This window comes from Pseudogymnoascus verrucosus (genome assembly GCF_001662655.1).
Source record: "Pseudogymnoascus verrucosus strain UAMH 10579 unplaced genomic scaffold scaffold_8, whole genome shotgun sequence".
Taxonomy (NCBI): Eukaryota; Fungi; Ascomycota; class Leotiomycetes; order Thelebolales; family Thelebolaceae; genus Pseudogymnoascus; species Pseudogymnoascus verrucosus.
In genome coordinates this window covers 1-18,656 of record NW_017263659.1, presented here as the reverse complement: position 1 = coordinate 18,656, position 18,656 = coordinate 1, and the positions used below count along the sequence as shown (strand labels likewise).

At 48.9% G+C, this 18,656-nt stretch overlaps 8 protein-coding genes and 1 non-coding gene across 9 annotated transcripts; 4 read left to right on the top strand and 5 right to left on the bottom strand.

Moving 5' to 3' along the window:
• Window positions 1-10: 10 nt before the first annotated feature.
• Window positions 11-1,025, bottom strand: VE01_02525 (uncharacterized protein; the record flags this gene model as incomplete). Its single annotated transcript, XM_018272033.1, has 5 exons — window positions 11-85; window positions 136-219; window positions 301-557; window positions 630-801; window positions 849-1,025. The coding sequence occupies 5 exons, from the start codon at window positions 1,023-1,025 to the stop codon at window positions 11-13; spliced, it is 765 nt and encodes a 254-aa protein (XP_018133070.1).
• Window positions 1,026-1,890: 865 nt separating this feature from the next.
• On the top strand, window positions 1,891-3,347 carry VE01_02524 (uncharacterized protein). Its single transcript, XM_018272032.2, has 2 exons — window positions 1,891-2,178; window positions 2,239-3,347. The coding sequence occupies exons 1-2, from the start codon at window positions 2,091-2,093 to the stop codon at window positions 3,201-3,203; spliced, it is 1,053 nt and encodes a 350-aa protein (XP_018133069.1). The 5' UTR covers window positions 1,891-2,090; the 3' UTR covers window positions 3,204-3,347.
• An 810-nt stretch (window positions 3,348-4,157) lies between these two features.
• Window positions 4,158-7,284, top strand: VE01_02523 (uncharacterized protein). Its single transcript, XM_018272031.2, has 4 exons — window positions 4,158-4,895; window positions 4,952-5,275; window positions 5,320-7,049; window positions 7,100-7,284. The coding sequence occupies exons 1-4, from the start codon at window positions 4,506-4,508 to the stop codon at window positions 7,200-7,202; spliced, it is 2,547 nt and encodes an 848-aa protein (XP_018133095.1). The 5' UTR covers window positions 4,158-4,505; the 3' UTR covers window positions 7,203-7,284.
• AXE1 (1 carbohydrate esterase) lies at window positions 7,285-9,333 on the top strand. Its single transcript, XM_018272030.2, has 3 exons — window positions 7,285-8,584; window positions 8,645-8,824; window positions 8,877-9,333. The coding sequence occupies exons 1-3, from the start codon at window positions 8,231-8,233 to the stop codon at window positions 9,207-9,209; spliced, it is 867 nt and encodes a 288-aa protein (XP_018133094.1). The 5' UTR covers window positions 7,285-8,230; the 3' UTR covers window positions 9,210-9,333.
• A 138-nt stretch (window positions 9,334-9,471) lies between these two features.
• VE01_02521 (uncharacterized protein) lies at window positions 9,472-9,871 on the bottom strand (the record flags this gene model as incomplete). Its single annotated transcript, XM_018272029.1, has 2 exons — window positions 9,472-9,653; window positions 9,703-9,871. The coding sequence occupies 2 exons, from the start codon at window positions 9,869-9,871 to the stop codon at window positions 9,472-9,474; spliced, it is 351 nt and encodes a 116-aa protein (XP_018133073.1).
• A 346-nt stretch (window positions 9,872-10,217) lies between these two features.
• VE01_02520 (uncharacterized protein) lies at window positions 10,218-12,326 on the bottom strand. Its single transcript, XM_018272028.2, has 5 exons — window positions 11,559-12,326; window positions 11,364-11,501; window positions 11,158-11,311; window positions 10,391-11,110; window positions 10,218-10,337 (listed from the first exon to the last, which is right to left on the bottom strand). The coding sequence occupies exons 1-5, from the start codon at window positions 11,751-11,753 to the stop codon at window positions 10,252-10,254; spliced, it is 1,293 nt and encodes a 430-aa protein (XP_018133072.1). The 5' UTR covers window positions 11,754-12,326; the 3' UTR covers window positions 10,218-10,251.
• VE01_02519 (uncharacterized protein) lies at window positions 12,327-13,287 on the bottom strand. The gene has a single exon (XM_018272027.2). It carries the CDS (start codon window positions 13,108-13,110, stop codon window positions 12,520-12,522), a length of 591 nt encoding a protein of 196 aa, XP_018132997.1. The 5' UTR covers window positions 13,111-13,287; the 3' UTR covers window positions 12,327-12,519.
• Window positions 13,288-13,949: 662 nt separating this feature from the next.
• On the bottom strand, window positions 13,950-14,041 carry VE01_02518 (the record flags this gene model as incomplete). The annotated part of the gene is made up of 1 exon: window positions 13,950-14,041. It is a non-coding gene; the product is annotated as a tRNA-Pro (tRNA).
• Window positions 14,042-14,415: 374 nt separating this feature from the next.
• Window positions 14,416-16,717, top strand: VE01_02517 (uncharacterized protein; the record flags this gene model as incomplete). Its single annotated transcript, XM_018272026.1, has 4 exons — window positions 14,416-14,502; window positions 14,553-15,603; window positions 15,662-15,767; window positions 16,123-16,717. The coding sequence occupies 4 exons, from the start codon at window positions 14,416-14,418 to the stop codon at window positions 16,715-16,717; spliced, it is 1,839 nt and encodes a 612-aa protein (XP_018132996.1).
• Between the last annotated feature and the right edge of the window lie 1,939 nt (window positions 16,718-18,656).

The following is an 18,656-nucleotide window of genomic DNA, read 5'->3' as shown; positions in this document are numbered from 1 at the left end:
CATTCCGCCGTCAGGTAGCAAGATGCACCCCATTCACAAAAGCACCTGCTCTAGATGCCAAATAAAGCACAGCACCGGCAATATCCTTGCAGGAATATTAGCATTCAATCAGTTCAGACTGGAGTGTTAGCATACCTCTTCTGTGCCTGCTCGTGTAACTGGGATAGCTTGCCACGGCAAAGAGCCGACGACGCTGATATCTCCCTCTGGGGTGTAGGCCTACTTGGATGTAAGCTTCTACTCAACAGTCAAAAGACTTTTTTTTTTTGTTGTATCACATTCCTCTGTCATTTCTGTAACAAAAGTCCCGGGGGCAATAGCATTGGCCCGGATGCTATGTTTGGCATACTCCGATGACAAAGTCTTCGTCAAGTGGCTCAGAGCAGCCTTGCTGGCATTGTAGACATAGCTAGGAGCTTCAGCTCGGCACAAGCCACCAAAACTAGTAGTACTAATAAACTGACTCTGCAGTAGTCCACTCTTTCCTATGCTGTCAGAGTGCGTATTGCCAGCTCCTAACAAGCCCAAGAAGGCGAGGAAGGTAAAATACGATCCGGCTATGTTAGTGGTAACAACTTTAGTTGCATCTTCGTAGGTTGACTTGTCCCACAGCTCCTTTTAAAGTTCACCTAGAGTCTGCTCTGCCGGCCTAGGGACCATACCGCTAACCTCCCCGAGATAACCTGAATTGGCAATAAGAAGATTAATAAATGGCGTCTGCTTTTCGATTGTCGACACTGCAGCCTCCAAGGATTCTTTGGATGTCACATCGCATACGAGCGGGATGAGAGAGCCATTTTTCTAAAAAGCAATTAGCTTAGTGGGGCGAATCAGAAGTCAACACATACTGCTTTTGATGCAACCTCCCTGAGTTTGGACTCTCGGCGGCCGAGAATGAAGACTTTAGCTGCGCCGTTAACATCCAGAGCATGGGCCATAACTTCGCCCAAACCAGAGCTGGCGCCTGTGACTACAGCAACCAGTCCCTTGACAGAGAATAGCTGAGCAGCGTCGAGGTTCGACATGTTTGTTTGTTATTGTTGAAAAAAGTAAGCTTTACTAGTGACATATGACGGGGTTTTTGCAGGGCTGAGGCAGATATAAGGAGATGATAGGGAATATTAAAAGAGTCCAGGGCAGTTAGTTGTCTTTGTGATTGGAAGTATGACGTCGATTATATGCTGTCGATTAGAAATCAGATTGGTTTCTAAGCTGAATATTCGATAAACACTATAATTAATTTAATATATATAGCGCCCCTTATAACTTCAGATGGCATTTTTAGTTTGATAGACTCGATGGGGTTGATAAATCCAACTAATTTAATTCAAGAGTCCAACAGCCTTCTATTGTCCCATCAGTTCAATACCCACAAGTCACGCAATTTCAATTATTATAGCCCTACTATTTATATATAACCTCCATGTGTTGCATATTTTAGGGTTGGTTCGGCTCATAGTATTGATATTCTACTAGGTCTCGATATTCACTATGTAAGGAGGCCATAAATAGTTATAGGGAGATGCTAGGGCGAATAATCCGTAGCAAAGAATATTATCATCAGATTATCTTTGGAATCAGTGTATTTTAGTGGCGTAGAGAAGATTGCTGGACCCGCGATTGAAGCCCAAAAAATTAACCATTTAGCTTGATTTTATAGTAATTTTCTTGTTGGATGTAGGAATAGCAGGCCGAGAAGACTTGAACGGTCTATTAATTAATTCACTAATTCATTTATAGTTGCTGTGATCACTTGGAGCAATGATGGATTCCCTCCCTGGTGTGGTGTTCCTGTGCCTCTGATATGGGTTGGGTCTGGAGTCATGCACGGTCCCTTAAACCTCGGTGCTATGAGCGACTACCGGTACCTTGCACGCAATACGCGTTATACCCCTGGCTGGACGTGCAACCGCAGGTTTAATTATTGTAGCAAGGTTTGACCGAAGAGTGTCTTCCTTTTCCAATTCACTGCCTGTGATTTATCGCTCGTTTTGTCTTCCATGTCTGCGAAATCCAATTAGTCCTCATAATTGCATCCGTTGCTTTTGTTTACTCGCTCTCCACATCTGAACTCGCCAACGGCCGCCACAATGCACGCGTTGACCAGATTCAGCGTTGCTCTCCTCGGCCTGGCCTCCTTTGTGCCCTCTGCACTCGCCGTACCGGGCTATCGTCGTGGTATTGCTTTATAACAGCTCCTCTAATTGTTACACATGCTGACATCGTTTCCCTAAGCAGATAACTCAGGTCTCGAACCGTACATAACCATCAATCCGGATGGTGCTGCGTCAACTGTTACGCCAGTAGCCACAACCATCAGTGGCGTAGCAACGACCATAAATGCCTCCCCAAGCGCAACTACAACTGGTGCGGGTGCCCAGCAGACACAAGCAGGCGGCTCATCCTTCGACGTCTGCCACAACAAAGACGGTCCCAACGCGCCGTTCTGCGTACCTACCAACGGCACACACCTTGAACCCGGCTCCACATACTATGTAACCTGGGATACAAGCGCATTCCCCGGAAACGCATCTGTGTTCGTCCTTGGGAATTACTTCAATGCCTCTGTTGGCGGCGAGCAAGCGTTTGAGTCAAAAACACTGTCGGGCTCTCGCGGGTGGTACGCCATGAGTGTCATAGATGAATGGAAACAGGGATCTAAGGAGAACTATATCGATTTGTTCCTGGCCACCGAAACAGGTGGGAAACGCCTGCCGGGCCCACGGATAGCAATTGGCACTGCGCCAGAGGAAGTCGAGTTCAAGCCTACGCAGGTGCCCAAGGGACCGGCACTATACATCGCGCTACCGGCAGTGTTTGGGTTCATCATCCTCTGCGTGTGCGGCGGCTTCTGGTGGAACAGACACGCCAGGGTCATTGGGCTGGGCAACGTGATGGGACGGAGGAAGGGGTATGGGATCGGGAAGAGCAGGGGCGAGCGGTTGGGGATGGGGCGGAAGGGGGCGATTAAGTTGCAGGAGCGGGAAGCAGAGGCTGGCGCTCCCCTCGATGCCCAGACGTCGTTCAGGGATGACACGTTTGACTTTGAGCAGGAGAGGCCGAGGAGGAGGGATAGCGATCTGGGGAGCTTGGTGAGCACCCCGACAAGACCCGAGTTCGGGAATGGCGTGGGGGGAGGGGCAGGGGGAAGTAATGTATTCAGGAGTGAGATGGAGAGGCAGGAGCGTGAGAGGCGGGCTTAAGGCTGAGGGTTGGTGGGTGCCGAGGCAAAGGCGTTTTTGGGCTTGTGTATAATGTAGGATATATATATACCACTACCACAGTTTGTTCTGTAGGTTCGATTACATGGTGTGTGGAGTTCTACTGTAGAGAGTGTATTGTAAGAGGGAAGGGGAAGAAGGCTACGGACAAGGCTGAGAGAAACGGATAGGCCATCCATGGACACCGCGGTAGCACGTCTTGGCTTGTGGTGGATGGGATTAAGTGGGTGAAGTGGGTGAAGTGGATAAAGTGGTAAGGTACGAGTCGTGATAGATTACTTTCCGTACTGTAACCCCAGAGTATGCGAGTTTCTGTACCTACAATAGAGTCAGTTAAGGTCGTTAGGTCGTGGTTGCTCCTGACCATATGATTGGCCGAAACGACGACATTCGACCATCGCCAGTCTTGGCACCTCTCGTCCACGAGAAACCATGCACGTTTCTGGGCAATCCGAGTAATCTGATCAATGAGAGATCACCATTCCTCTACTCATACTAGTCTACTCATACTAGAGTACACGTACAAGAGTACTGCGGACGGACTGGTCTCAACATTCAACGGAGACGATCTTTAGGATCGTCGAATCTGATGAGAGCCAGGGACTTGTCTACTGTACTTACTTTAAATGGCTACAATTGCAGTGCAGCACCCCTACAGATCCGTACAGCGCCAGTACAATATACTACTCGTCCAGCACAGTGTAACCAGGCCATGTGCCGCGATGATAGGTCGATGCAGCCCCGTTCCATCAGAACCACAACGGCCTGTCAACGAAAGCTCCCCCTGTCCCCCAAGACGACGATGCTGCAGCTATTCAGTATGCAGATGTTGCAGATGGGAGTCACACTGTGGTCTGTTACACTACTCCACCGCCGCCCTGAACCGATAACCGGCCAGATAGTGGGATAGTGGGATGTTACTGTGGACCACGAGGGGTTATCAACTGAGTCTTGATCGTCCCCTGCTCCTTCTCTTGGTCCTCCTGCTCCTGCTGAATCAGTCCACGTTGTGTGTGTATTGCTCGACGTTGAAACCTCACATCTCGCCCTCACTCACCCCGCCTCCACCCCTCCTACTGCCACCCACACACAGCTATGCCTACCCCCAGCACGGCCCATTGGGCCTTTATATCTCCCCGCTGCTGTCCCCTTCCTCTCTTTCCTTTTTCCTCTTCCCTTTGATTTCTTGCAACTACCTATTACCTCCGCCCAGCAGCTTGCTTCATTGTGCTGTTTCTATCCAAATCTCCGCGGTGCTTTTCTCACACACTATGAGAGAGTACCATGGCTTCTCTTATCCCTAACATCCTGCCCAAGGATTCCCACACTCAAATTATTGCTGCCGGAGCATCTATTGCGATTCTTGTCGGTATTGTGTTTGTCACAACCTTCGGGGGAAAGAAGACCCCCAAAAATGACGAAGAGCTGAGCACGTGGTCCTCGTTCATCCGCTTCTTCTACGCGTGCTTTCTCAAGCCGCACGAGAAGAGCGGCGAGAATGGCCAGCAAGATGCCCTCGAGAGCTTCTACAAGGCGCAAGCTGGCGTCTATGACGCGACCCGCAAACGACTCCTGTGTGGCCGAGAGGACATGCTTGGGTTGGTGGCTGCGCAGTTGAAGCAAAAGGCTACAACAGCCAACCAGTCGAAGAACCAGAGACGTATTTGGGTTGATGTGAGTACAGCCGTATCCCCCGGCCAGTCGCGGCAACTGATGCGCAAGATACCCAGGTTGGTGGCGGGACAGGCTACAATATCGAGGCTATGTCCAAATACCTAAATGTCCCCGAGTTCTTCTCCAGCGTCTATCTTGTCGACTTCTCGCCCTCGCTGTGCGAAGTGGCGCGTAAGAGATTTGTTCGCCTTGGATGGAACAATGTGAAAGTTGTTTGCCAGGATGCGAGACTTTTCCGACTTGAAGATCACGAGGGAGAGAGCGACGAGTCTTCCAGCGACCTCATTCTCCCCCCACCTGCCATTGATGAGTACTTTTCCGACTCGAAATCAGCTGTGGGAGCAGACTTGGTTACAATGTCATACAGCTTGTCAATGATTGTGAGTGACGCTTCCAGTTTAAAAGTACTAAGCTAATTGTGTAGCCTGATTTCTACTCAGTGATCGACTCTCTCACCAACCTCCTCGCTCCATCCGGAGTTATTGGAGTTGTCGACTTTTACGTGCAATCTGTCGTCGATTTGAGCTCCAGGAACTACACCGGTGGCGCCCTGACACGCCACGTCAACTGGGTTAGCCGACTGTTCTGGCGTGCGTGGTTCGACATCGACCGCGTTGGTCTCGATGCCAGCCGCCGTGATTACCTTGAATACCGATTTGGAACGGTTCTCTCTGCAGACAGCCGCAACTATCTCCTAGGCGCCATCCCTTACTACATGTGGCTTGGATGCCCCAAGAAGCACTCGACAGCACTGTCCCCGTCCAGCCATGACATTATCGAGCGCATAGATGCGGCCGTCACCGAATCTCCTTACCTACACCCTGCGAACTACACAGCCAACCTGTCGAAGGCAGTTGAGAAGGCAAACCCAGAAATCCGATCCAAGGCTTACTCTGCCGCCCTCCTGAACCTGACCTCCAACCTTCCTCTCCCTTCATTTTTCTACCAAAACCACCACTACCGCATTCATTTCGATGATCAGTTACAGAAGCACACCCAGTTTAACAACGAGTACATCTACGCCTTTACTTGGGAAGATACCCGTGTGGACGACCGTATTCTGAATCTCACCCCCTCCGACGTCGTACTCGCCATCACCAGCGCTGGCGACAACATCCTCTCGTACGCTCTACGCTCTCCAGCTCGCATTCACGCCGTGGACCTGAACCCTTCTCAGAACAACCTCCTCGAACTCAAGGTCGCTGGATATCACTGCCTCCCTTACGCCGATTTCTGGAAGATCTTCGGCGAAGGAAAGCATGCCAACTTCCGCGAGCTGCTGATTGAGAAACTTTCGCCACACTTGTCGAGCCGCGCGTTCCAGTACTGGCTCGATAATGTATCTGTTTTCTCGCCCAAGGGTCGCGGATTATACGAGACAGGTGGAAGCCGATACGCCGTGAAGTTATTCCGTTACATGTCGAATGTGTTCGGTCTCTCCAACGAGGTACGAAAGGTACTCAGCGCAAAGACTTTGATTGAGCAACGAGAGATCTACCGCTCCTCAATCCGACCAGTAATCCTCTCGCGCATCCTCTCAAGCGTTTTAATCTCGCAGCCGCGCTTTTTGTGGGCCGCACTCGGCGTGCCAAAGAACCAACTTGCGGTTATTGAGAGCGACTATCCTTGCATATCTCAGGGCACCGAATCTTCTGATGGGAAAATCTTGGATAAGAAGGTGAGGGAGCAAAACAGAGGCAAGGCAGTTTGGCAGTACATGGTTGATACGCTTGACCCAGTCGTTGAGCATACTCTCATCGGACAGGATAACCATTACTACCAGGTCTGTATGGCGGGTACATACACGCCACAGTGTCACCCAGAGTATCTGGACGAGAGGGCGCACAAGAAGCTATCTCGCAAGGATGCGTTCGAGGGCCTACGCATTCACACCGATGAGATCGAAGAGGTCGTAAACAGGATACGACCCGGCACATTGACTGTGGCGGTCGTGATGGACAGCATGGATTGGTTTGACCCAGGGAGCCAAGCGGCGGCCACGCAGATTGCGAAGTTGAACAATGCGCTCAAGCTCGGTGGTAGGGTTATGCTGAGGAGTGCTGGCAAAAAGCCGTGGTATATCGACGAATTTGAGAAGTGGGGATTTGTGGCTAAGAGGGAGGGTGTTAGAGAGAATGGCGGTTGTATTGATCGGTATGTTAACCTTTTTATCCCCTGGAAGAAAATGGCTAACTCCTAAACAGCGTCAATATGTATGCGTCATGCTGGATCCTCACCAAGACCAAGGGTGTTCCTGTGGAGGTGGTGACAAGGGATACCGCGAGTCCAGAGGCATTGGAGATTTAATGAACTACGGTGTTGACCCTTGCCATCTATTTTTCATCACATGTGGGCTTGAAGACGCCTCGGACGGGCGCAGGGACGGACGGAATATGGACAGACTGCCTGTTATACAATTTGTGATACCGGCTGGTGAAGTTACTAGCTAGCTAAGTTGCAGCTATCAACCATCGATCTTAAGACTGCAATTAGGCCTAGCATCCGACGAATCTGACGATGTATTATTGGACAAGATCGTCCTCGTTGTCCTCTTCTAGGCCACGTGGTTGCAGTTATTTTGCATTTGATTGATCCAAATTAAAAATGCCCCATATATATGGCTTCTTCTCCAGTCTGCTCCAGCCGCTTGCTTTATTGAGGCGTCTATATCAATCTAAGTGCTAGGTTCGGCATTGTGCCTAAATCCCCACATTAACCCCGCAACGCTTAAAAGCATCCAGATCTGTCTCGCATTGACCCCCGGGTCAAATCAACAACCGGGATGTCGGCAAATTCTAGAAGGCGATGCTCGTGACGGGATGCCATCCAGCCGACTAAATGACAATAAGGCGGGGATCTCAATTTAAAGCCCCATGCGTTAGCATGTTTCCTCATCCAATAGGGCATTTCCGATCCCTGGTGCTTCGTGGCCTGCCAACCGTCGTCTATGCCGCGGATCTCACTGCATGTGTTAGAACGCTATTTTGGTTAAAGTGTTTTGATGGCAGATACTGATTGCGATATGGTTCGGCATATGGCCCGGCCACGCTGGGCAGCCGGTGGAGACCTTATTATTGAAACTGCACTCGACTGTTGTTCCTGGCGGGTAAATAAGGAAAGCTTCCATTCCGGGGGAAGGGAAAGGCTCGAGAGGTCATCAAGACGAGAAAAGCTTGGTAGGAAATACCACCTCATGATGGGTGGGCCGTCTCATTCTCATATGGCTATAAAGCCAGCATTTCCCTTTCTCTCTTCAGCTCTTCCCTTCCCCATCTCAAATATATCCAGGTCCCAATTCCTACAGCAGCACTCATCTATCTATTCAGCTTCTCAACATGCTCAAGGCAGCTACTTCCCTTCTTCTCCTCGGCGGCGCGCTCGCGTCGCCAGCAGGCGTACTTGAAGAACGCCAGAGCAGCTGTCCTGGTATTCACATCTTTGGGGCTCGCGAGACTACGGTGTCTCCAGGCTATGGTACCGCCGGGGTTGTTGTTAACTTGGTTCTGAACGCACACTCCGGATCCACCGCTGAGGCCATTGTCTACCCAGCTTGTGGTGGACAATCCAGCTGTGGCGGAGTTAGCTACGCCAACTCTGTTCAGCAGGGAGTCAAGGCTGTCGCCAGCGCTGTTAACGCATTCAACACCAGATGCCCAAGCACGCAGCTCGTCCTTGTCGGATACTCTCAGGTTAGCAACCAGCTGGAGCTGATGGTTAATTATAGAGGAGAGAAGCTAACTAGTTAATAGGGTGGTCAAATCTTTGACGATGCGTTCTGCGGTGGTGGTGATACCAATGAGGGGATCAGCGATACCTCAATTCCCATCCAGGCTTCAGCCGTCAACATGATCAAGGCTGCTATCTTCATGGGTGACCCACGCCACATCCCCGGCCTGTCCTACAACGTCGGAACCTGCCAAGCAAGCGGAGTAAGCCTTCCTCCCACCATTCAGACTTAACCATAGCTAATAAAACCCCCAGTTCGCCCCCCGCCCATCGGGTTTCCAGTGCCCATCCGCCAGCAAGATCAAGAGCTACTGCGACGCCGCTGACCCCTACTGCTGCAACGGCAATGACGCGAACACGCACCAGAGCTACGGAAACGTGTACGGACAGCAGGCACTGGCCTTCATCAACAGCCAGCTCAGCGCCACCGGCACCAACCCGCCGACCACTACTCCCACGGGTGGATCGGGTAGCGGTACCGTTGCGAAGTACGGACAGTGTGGTGGTCAGGGATGGACTGGCGGAACTGTTTGCGCTAGCGGAAGCACTTGCCAGGCTGCTAACCAGTGGTACTCGCAGTGCTTGTAAATGGAGGAGCGTTTGGTTGATGTCTTTGGTGAGACAAGTGAGTAGGTTTGGGTTGTATTTAGTTGGCAAAGAACGTATATAGGGCCACTATAGTCGAAATTTCATTGGAAATATTGGACTAATTCTATCTTTCATTTCGTTTATTTTGCTTTGCACAGTCTGCTCTGTAGACCAACGCTTGCTTACGCCGGTCAATCTATGATACAAATAAGATGGGAAGCTTTCTCTTTAGCCAGGCGTGCCAGCGAATATGGAGACATCCCTATGAGCAACGCAGACGGCGCACCCCCCCATTATGAACGCTACAAAGGATAGCAGCCGTCCCATTCCCAACCGGGCACTCCAGGGACATATACACCCCCTCCATATGGTCCTTCACGAGACGGCCAACAACCCTTTGTATTTTGCCCTCCAGCGTGAATAAACCGAGCCACAGCTTATCACCTGTTCATATTCCAGCAATTCCAGCGACAAGCAATGCATAACGCCTTACACCAGCTTGAACCTCCGCGCATCTGTATGTCATCTAGCTCTTTGGTCAGGTCGGGGCGTGCTACTACTGCTTCTTTATGGAGGTCTATTTCTTCCCATAGCAGAGAGTCACCATCGAGATGTGGGGGAGGGCCGAGAGAAGTAGTGGCTACATCCTTCTCATATTCCATATTGGGGTATCTATATGGTTGGCTGGCGCTGGGATAGCGATGTGCTGAAGAGGACATGATGTTGAAAGTTGGGTGTGTGAATAGCTTGTTCTCATATCACGGGTTTCATGGACTGGGAACTGGTTCGCTGAGTGAAGATGGCAGTGGAGGCAAGAGGGTAATAAAAGCAGGCGCAAAATAGTTTTTGGTATAGTCTATTCATAGGGATTGATGGTCTCGTACATAGTATACCAAGTGAATGAGCGCTTTGTAGGGCACAGTATATTCACAAAACTTTAGTCACACCCCCACGAACCTCTTGTTTGAAGCCAATATCATACAAGAAACCAAATATATAAAGGTATCTGTCTGCTATATATGCCCAGTACTTACAATACAAATCATAGCTTCGTTTTATGGTACAGGAAAAGATCCTTTGCCTCTTCCCTCAGCGCCAGCTCACTGAGAATTTCCTCGCTTCCACCACCTGCAAGTATGAATTAGAGCCCTTCCTGTGATTAACGGATGGGAGGAACTTACCAACAGCCATAACTCTCACGTCTCTCGAAATTGCCTCAATTCTCCCGCCTTTGCCGCCCTTGGAGTATCCCAACCCGCCCATAACCTGTTGCGCTTCTCTAACGCACGACTCCAAGCACCTCGTCGCCATTACTTTCCCCATAGCCGTCATTCCCCCAATCCTGATGTCAGTCCTCCCGGTCTTCCGGCTCTCCTCCATCATCCAAGTTAGCTGTTCCAAGAAAGCAAAGGCAGGCTCGATTAACCTGCCCATCTTCAGGAACTTCGCGCGAATAATAGGGTTTTCGATCAGCTTCTTGCCAAATGTCTCGCGTGTGCTGGCATGCATGTATGCATCCTCACAGCACACCCTCGACATACGTAGCGCAGATGTAATCATACTCTTTCGCTCCGGATTGAAATTCGACATGATAACCTCAAAGCCTCGGCCTTCCTTGTGGAGTAAGTTTGACACGGGCACCTTGACATTGTCGAACTCAATGAATGTAGATCCGGATGCACCAACTCCAGAGTTGAACATTTTGCGAGTGGTGACACCCTCAACTTTCATGGGGATGACGAGCACCGAGATGCCCTTTGAGCCAGGGCCACCAGTGCGGACAGCAGCTGTGACATAGTCCGCCCAGATGCCGTTGGTAATCCACTTCTTCGAACCATTGACAATGTAGTGGTCGCCTTGACGGATGGCGGTTGTCTTGATGTTGGCCACGTCGGATCCAGCTGTGAATGTCAGCTATCAAAAGCTAACTAGGGAGAAGATTCCTTACCATCTGGCTCCGTAATACCCAAGCAAAAGCGAATACTACCGTCGGCCACTCCAGGTAAAAAGCGGTCTTTCTGCTCCTGAGTTCCAAAGTTTGCAATCGGAGGAACTCCAATGCCGTTGCCACCACCAAGTCCCCATAAGATTCCAGTGTATCCCTTTTCATAAATTAGAAATCGAAACCAACGAATATTTTGTTGGAGGCCTAACCACTCGTGCGAGCTCATCGGTAATAATCAGAGTATGCCAATTATCCCAGTCCTTCAATAGAATATCGCCTGGAAGCCGCACATTGTCAAGTTTTGTGTGCAAGGCGTGAAAGCCCAGTTCCGCGTGTCGCTTGAGGGCCTATATTCAGATTATAAGTTGTGGTTTCCGTTATCACAACTCCAGTTCGCAGCTTACCCAGTCTGGCACTTCCCCTGCAGACTCCCATTCAAACGCGTAAGGGAGAAGCTCGTCGTCAACATATGCTCTTATCGCAGCTCTTAGTTTGCGATGGGACTCGTTATAATGCGGGGTCAGGTTCCGGGAGTACCACAAAGGCTCTGCGAATGGTGTAGGCGAGCCAAAAGGCTTTAATTCTGTAGATGTTGCCATTATTGCGGAGGATTAGATGGTATACACAAATCTACAATCATGTCACTACGGAAATGGCAATCATTCGCCTCATATGTTATAAAGTTGATAGCGCGTAGTTGCAATGGAGCCGTTGCGCCTTTACCGAGGTGTTTGGGCCTCGGCTTGTTACGAGCGTGGTGGAGTCAGTAAAAAGATGGGGATACCGAGCAATCAAGCAATTGAGCTATCGAGCTATATAAACTAGTAAACCCTACTATCTCCAGTTTCTTGCTGCGGTAGGCCAAGAAGCGAGTACTGTATCCCTGATAATCGATGTTCGTGTGTCAGGATTATGGACTCCATTCATGTGCGTGGAGCTTTCCCCAGATTTCGGGGCAATTGCGGGGTCTCCACTAAATAAATACCTTCATGAACTGACGACGAAAGGCTTTCGTCATGGTCAATAAAATGCTATTATAAAATACCATTATTATCCCGAGAACATTCCTATGTTTACTGTTGCTTGCTTTTAGGTGCTGATGTGGTAGGTTATTCCGATGCAGGCAATTCATACACACGGAACGAATGGAAGACAGTAGTATCAAAGCTGTTATGGTGTTTTATTAAAGTCATGAATGGTCATGGCTACAGCAAGAATGTAACGTGAGAGTTCCTGTGGCACTTCTGTGATCCTACCCTGTCCGCCTCATCTTCTCTCAATCCGATCTATCCACCAAGGTACGACACATTGCGGGGATTGTCCATTCAAATGTTGGTCCCTCGCCGGTTCGAAGCCTTAGAGCCCTTACAAGGCCACAGCAACGCCCAAGAGCGCCATTGCTACCCCGCCAAATGCAGTGGCCATGGCAGCCGCACCGCCAGTCGAGGAGCTGGGCGCCTGGGCCCCACCACCTCCGGTTGTCGTCGCGGCAGGGCCATCGGTGGTGCTGACGTCGCTTGAGGTCGTCGTGTCACTGGAGTCGCCTGAGGTGCTTGGGACAGAGGTGGTTTCGGTAGAGGTGGTTTCGGCAGAGGTGCTTCGGTCGGATGTGATGGTGGGTGCAGCAGTAGACTCGGAGTTCTTGGAGTCACTGGCTGTGCTGCCCGTCGTTGCAGTCGCAGAGCCAGACTGTGTGGCAAAGTAGGAGGAGCATGCCGCGCTTCCGGCCGCAATGACAGCAGGAATCTCTTCGGCGGAGCATGAGGTAATCAGGCAAGGGGCGCCGGCGGTGCCAATTTCAGCTTGCTTAGCGGGAGTGCAGGCGCAAGCATTGTCACCAGGAGTGCATGATGCGGCGACGATGGCGGAGGAGAGACAGGCGGTTGCGCAGTCGGGGATAGCCTGGGCGTGGATGAGAACGGGAAGGAGAACAGCGGATAGCACGGAAAGCTTCATTTTGACAGGATTGCGATTCGTTGGTTGTAATGTCAGATGGAAAGTGACTCAATTATAAACGCCAGTAGAAGTTGAAAACGGCAGGAGCAGTGAGGGATGTTGGTTGAAGAGAGGAGGAGAGGGGAGAAGGAAGGAGGGAAGGGAGAAGGGAAAGGAGGAGAGGGAAGAGGAGAAGGGTAATATATTGGTGGCGTTGACGTTTGTTTACGTTGCTTGGGGGCTGGGGGGGAGTGTTGGGCCGTGGTGCCTGGCTGGCTACAGTGGTACATGCATTACCATTATCACAGCAGTACACGGCTTGTAATATTGCATGGGTACACACTTAATGTAATAATGTAAGCGTGTAAGTATGTAAGGCGACTCTCACAGCAACTTGGTAACTTGGACTGGGGTAGCTTAATACAAAACTCGGAGTATATACTGTACTACAAATGGCAATGTTCCCAGTGGCAGAGTGAAAGAGTGCGTACATTGCAAGTCGTTTGGTTTGTTGTTGTAGCGGAGAAGTTAGAGCAGTTAACCCCCTGTTTGCGGGGAAGCAAGGTCAGGAACTTGACCTGTCAGGGACGAGGGCGGGGGTGTACAGGCTGAAGTCACATAAGACAAAGGGGACCTGAAAACGAGAATAAAGAATATACAGTAATTTCGAGGGAATTAGGGACCGATGAGTAGAAGTGTGCGTGTCTGTCTTACTTGCATGCATTGTAGTTGCAAATAATAAAACAAATTCGAAATAAATTCGGGTTCGTAGCTTAGTTAAATCTTCCCCCGCATAACAGAAATATAGCAATATATGAAGAAGCAACAAAGGTATGAAAAAAGGCAAAAAATGTACTGATGGGTCTTGCCCGAGATCGAATCGGGGACCTCTCGCAAACATTGCTGTAGGGTGGACCCTAAGCGAGAATCATACCACTAGACCACAAGACCCGTTTTAGTGATTGGATGTCTCCATTTGCTCTATATATACTGAATGCGAGGGACACGAGTAACACCGTCTGTGTAGTACCTGCTTCAAACCTATCCTTCTCCCAACAACAAACTATAAAGCTGCCCTATATCGAGTGAAACCGGGGCATAGTAACCAAATAATGACCTGTAACGGTAGTTGTTCTATTTGACTCACACACAGTATCTGCTACCAGTGCGGTTTAGATTGGTGGTGGGATGGTGGCTTTCTGCCATGACATACCGCCCGCAGCCGGACCATGAATGTAGCCTTGAGGGCTATATTCTTTCCTCATTCTTTCCTCATTACCCTCACTCACTTGGCTTGCCAATCTAGGAAGCAGGAATACTATCAATATGTCTACTCCAGAAGATCCAGAACCGCTATATACTGTTATAGTCAGGGTACCATTCCCACGAGATAACTTTGTGGATCCTCCACCGGTATGTTGCCCGACCTCTTTTCCTACCATCTGTCTGACCTCTTTGTGAAGGTTGCCTGGGATGCATCGAAGGATAGGTCGCTGTGGAAGATCCTTTCCAAGACACCCAAGAACAATGAGATGAATTGGAACACATTGGCAGAGAGTTATGATGTTTCTTTATCGTTCCTACTACAGCAAGCAGCATACCTCTACGACCGTCAATTTTCCCAAGTTAGGGCCCAGCTTCGAAAGGTTGGAGCATCAAAGAACACGGTTCAATCGCCTATTCTGGGTACAGAAAGCACTGGTGGTGAGGCCATGGTAAGAACGGTATCTGGTGGTAGCCAACAACAAACTCCATCCTCTCTCTCGATTCGGAGAGATTCTCCCGCGCCAAATGCAGACGGCAGTGTTCAACAACCCACCGGGCGCGCTGGTGCCCCCCAAATAAGCCGCACATCATCCTCGAACACAGCAACCCAGATCCAAAGTCGACACACCATCATCCCCTCCAGCCCCCATACTGCGAAGGCCCAGCTTTATGGCCGGTCCATGTCGCCTTTGTCAAGGGCACGGAGGCCGTCCAATACAATCAACACCGCACACCCGCACATTTCTTCACGCCCAACCCCGTTTTCGCCAACATCTGTACTCGAGTCAAGTTCAGAAGAGTCCTCCTCCGACTCGGATCTCCCAGTTCAGAGTCGAATGCTACGTCGTCCACCCCGTCGCCTCCACCACTCTGAAGATGGCGACGATGACGAAGATTCGCCTACATTCCTCCCATTTACCGCCACAACCAAGCCTCCTGCCGCCTATAACCCAAGCGCAACCGCTGCACACGAAGATACGATTGGAGGTTCACATCGCAAGAAAGCATCCGATGCCGTGCTTCGGTCACATACATCTGATTCTTCAGCCAGCTCGACCGCGCAGAACCATCCGCCTAGCCATAGAGATCCGAAGCAGGTCCGGGGCTTGGCTGGCGCAGGTCCAATTCCCGGCCGCAGAACCGCGGAGCTAGCAGGGAGGAGTCCAGTAAGTAAAGGTAAGGAACAGGGGATGGGGAGAGAGAGCGATGGGACACCAAGTATGGGTAGTAGTTTCAGCGACCTTGATGGTGAGATTGCCCGATGTATGCTGCTATTAGAGGCTGTTACTGACACATTCTTGAATAGATGCCTCCGTGACCCAATCCGCGCTCGAAGAGGCGTTGCTCAGTAATATGCAGCATGGTGGCATGGCAAGCAAGATGAGCACTTTCAGTCATGCATTCCGCAGCAGGTACTTGTAGTTATAGTTTTGTCCTTGGTAAGTTAGGATATTTAGCATAATTTTGGCACCAGGAGGGGTCACAAGTTAATTTAACGTATGTAGCCCGTTAAAAATGTGCCTGTGCCAAAACTGTTATTCGTCATTATATGAGATAATAAATAGCCTTCGAATTTGATTTCTAGCTTGACGTCGATTTTTTCATCCCAGCCACTCAGACTGTTTACACTTCTGTAAGGGGGACGACCGAGAGGAGTAAGTAAGTTAAGCTAAGCGCGAAATAAAACGTCTTTCGCCAATGTGTAACTTACGTCTTGCTATAGGGCCTGACCTCTGGTGTCCCACACCCTTGGTTAAATACCCTCAGTCACCAAAGCCTTAAGAAACCTGTTCAGTCAAACTCCTTGACCAACTCCTGCCCATTCGCCTCTAAATATACTCGCGTCAACTTGCGCCGAGCTCCAGTTATGGCGCAAAGTTCGAGCACACTCACCCGCCTTTCCGAAACCTTCGTTATCAGCTGTGGTACAATCACCCTGGATCCAGTCGAGAAGAGGATACTTCTTATTCAATGGAAGAAAAACGAGGAGATTTTTCTCCCTAAAGGCCGTAAGAATATTGGAGAAAGTCTACTGGAAGCTGCAGTACGAGAGACCTATGAAGAAACAGGCTTCCGAGTTACCATACTTCCCCTGCGGATCCCCACGCTTGCAACACCAAAAGCAACTGTCGAGCAAGTCAACGAGCTAAACACGGAGCCTATTGCCTTTAGCCAGCGTCTCACAGACAACGACACACTAAAGCTTATATTTTGGTTTTCTGCACAGGGGGACTCTACCGCGGCGCCTGGTGTTGGAACCCAAGAGGAAGGAGAAGACTTTGACCCCATCTGGGTAGATCTAGACAGTGCGATCGAGACTCTGACCTTTGCCGATGACAAACGGGTCGTGAAGCGATATTAGCCTTGTGCCCTCCTATTTAGCTGCATAACTTTATTGGTTTTTCGCATTCCAAGCTTCATACCCTACCTACTATGTAGGGCCTCTAAGAGGGTCGTTATTGATCCTAGAGACATGCTTACATTAGCGCCAATGTGATGATCCCATTCTGCCAATCATCCTAGCTCTATTGCGCTGGATTAAGGGATAGTCACATCCATCTCGTGTGTTATTATTCTACCTAACGTAAGTCGTGGCGTAATGGGTATAGTAGGGTTAAGCCACCCTATCAAAAATATCATCAACTTTAAAAAATCGCAAATAATTCAATTACTACCACCCTAATTCATCTATATCATCCTCTGAAGGCTCTTCTTCGCTCCCTTCATCTATTTCCTTAATTGTAGCTTCGTTTATAGGTCGTGGTGTAGTTCTAGACCTCTATGAAGCTACTGCTGTTACTGCTTCTGCTTCTACAACTTGCGACTAGAGTTCTTCTGTAGAAATATGGAATTAACCCTTTAAAACTAACGTAAGTCGTGGCGTACTGGCGGGAATGGCGTACTGGCGGTAGTGGGGTTGCAGCTACCCCATCAACAACTTCAAAAAATCGAAATAATTCAATTACTACAGCCCTAATTCATCTATATCATCCTCTAAAGGCTCTTCTTCGCTCTCTTCATCTATTTCCTCAATTATAGCTTCGTTTATAGGCTGTGGCGTTGTTCTAGGCCTCTGTAAAGCTGTTGCTGTTGCTGTTGCTGCTTCTGCTTCTATAACTTGCAACTGGAGTTCTTCTATAGAAATGTAGAATTGACCCTTCAAAACAGCTCTTTTACCCTTATTCTATGCCCTACGCTTCTAAATAATTGAATGTAAGTTATTACACTCTCTTTTTTTAAAGGGTATTATGTGTATTAAGGCGTTCTAACTTATCTACTAACTTATTAATATATCGCTTTGTAGGAGTATTCAAAACACCTTGATTTAAGGCTATATAGAGCATAGAATTCGCTTTTTAAAGGGTATTAAAATTAGGTGGACTACTGTTTAAGAATACCTTCTTAAAAATATTATGCTCTATAGGAGTATGTGGCCGTTCTAATACTACTATGTCTATAGTAGGAAGTGTAGCTGCTCGAATGACTGTTTGTAGTTGAAATAGCTGTAGGCTACTCCCTCTCTATATAGAAGTTATGTTTGAAGTTGAAAAAGCAGCTGCTTTTGCTTTTATATATGCTTCTAGCCACTCTACTTTCTATATATATAGGAGTTGCACCTCATTTAGGTGTAAGAGAGCAGTTGTAAGGTGTTGCTTTAAGGGCCTAAAAATTGAAATATTAAGTAGCTATAGAACATAAGATGTATAAGGAGGTAGTATAAGGAGCGATATTCAATTTTAAATGTAGTGTGATATAAAGCTTCTACTTATATAGCTATCATAGCTATTGCAAATTAGGAGCTGTTGCTGTAACGTAAGTCGTGGCTATACCGGCTACATGGCCATACCGGCTATTTTGCCGACCCCACCAAAATCCAGGACTAGACCACCAAACTACTTCTACTACTCAACTTAACATGGTCAAACGCAAGAGTATTAAGACTTAGGAGCGTGATTTTCGACTTTCTAAAGCTATTTTAGGAATACAGACTAGAAAATATAAGTCTGCAAATGCAGCAGCTATTGCCTTAGGGCTAAGGCCAGATACTGTGCGTAGGCGTATAAGCGGAATACATCATACACATACAGAAGGACATTTACTACAACAACTCCTCTCAAAAAACCAAGAACAAATACTTTTAAAGTGGATTAAAGAGCTTACTGCAAGCGGCTACGCTCCTAGCCATCGGATATTACGTGAGGTTGCAGATGAAGTCCGGTCAAATAAGTGTCGCGTTTTTCAGCCTCAACAACAACACATACAACAACAACCTCAAACTCAACAACTACAACCTCAAATAC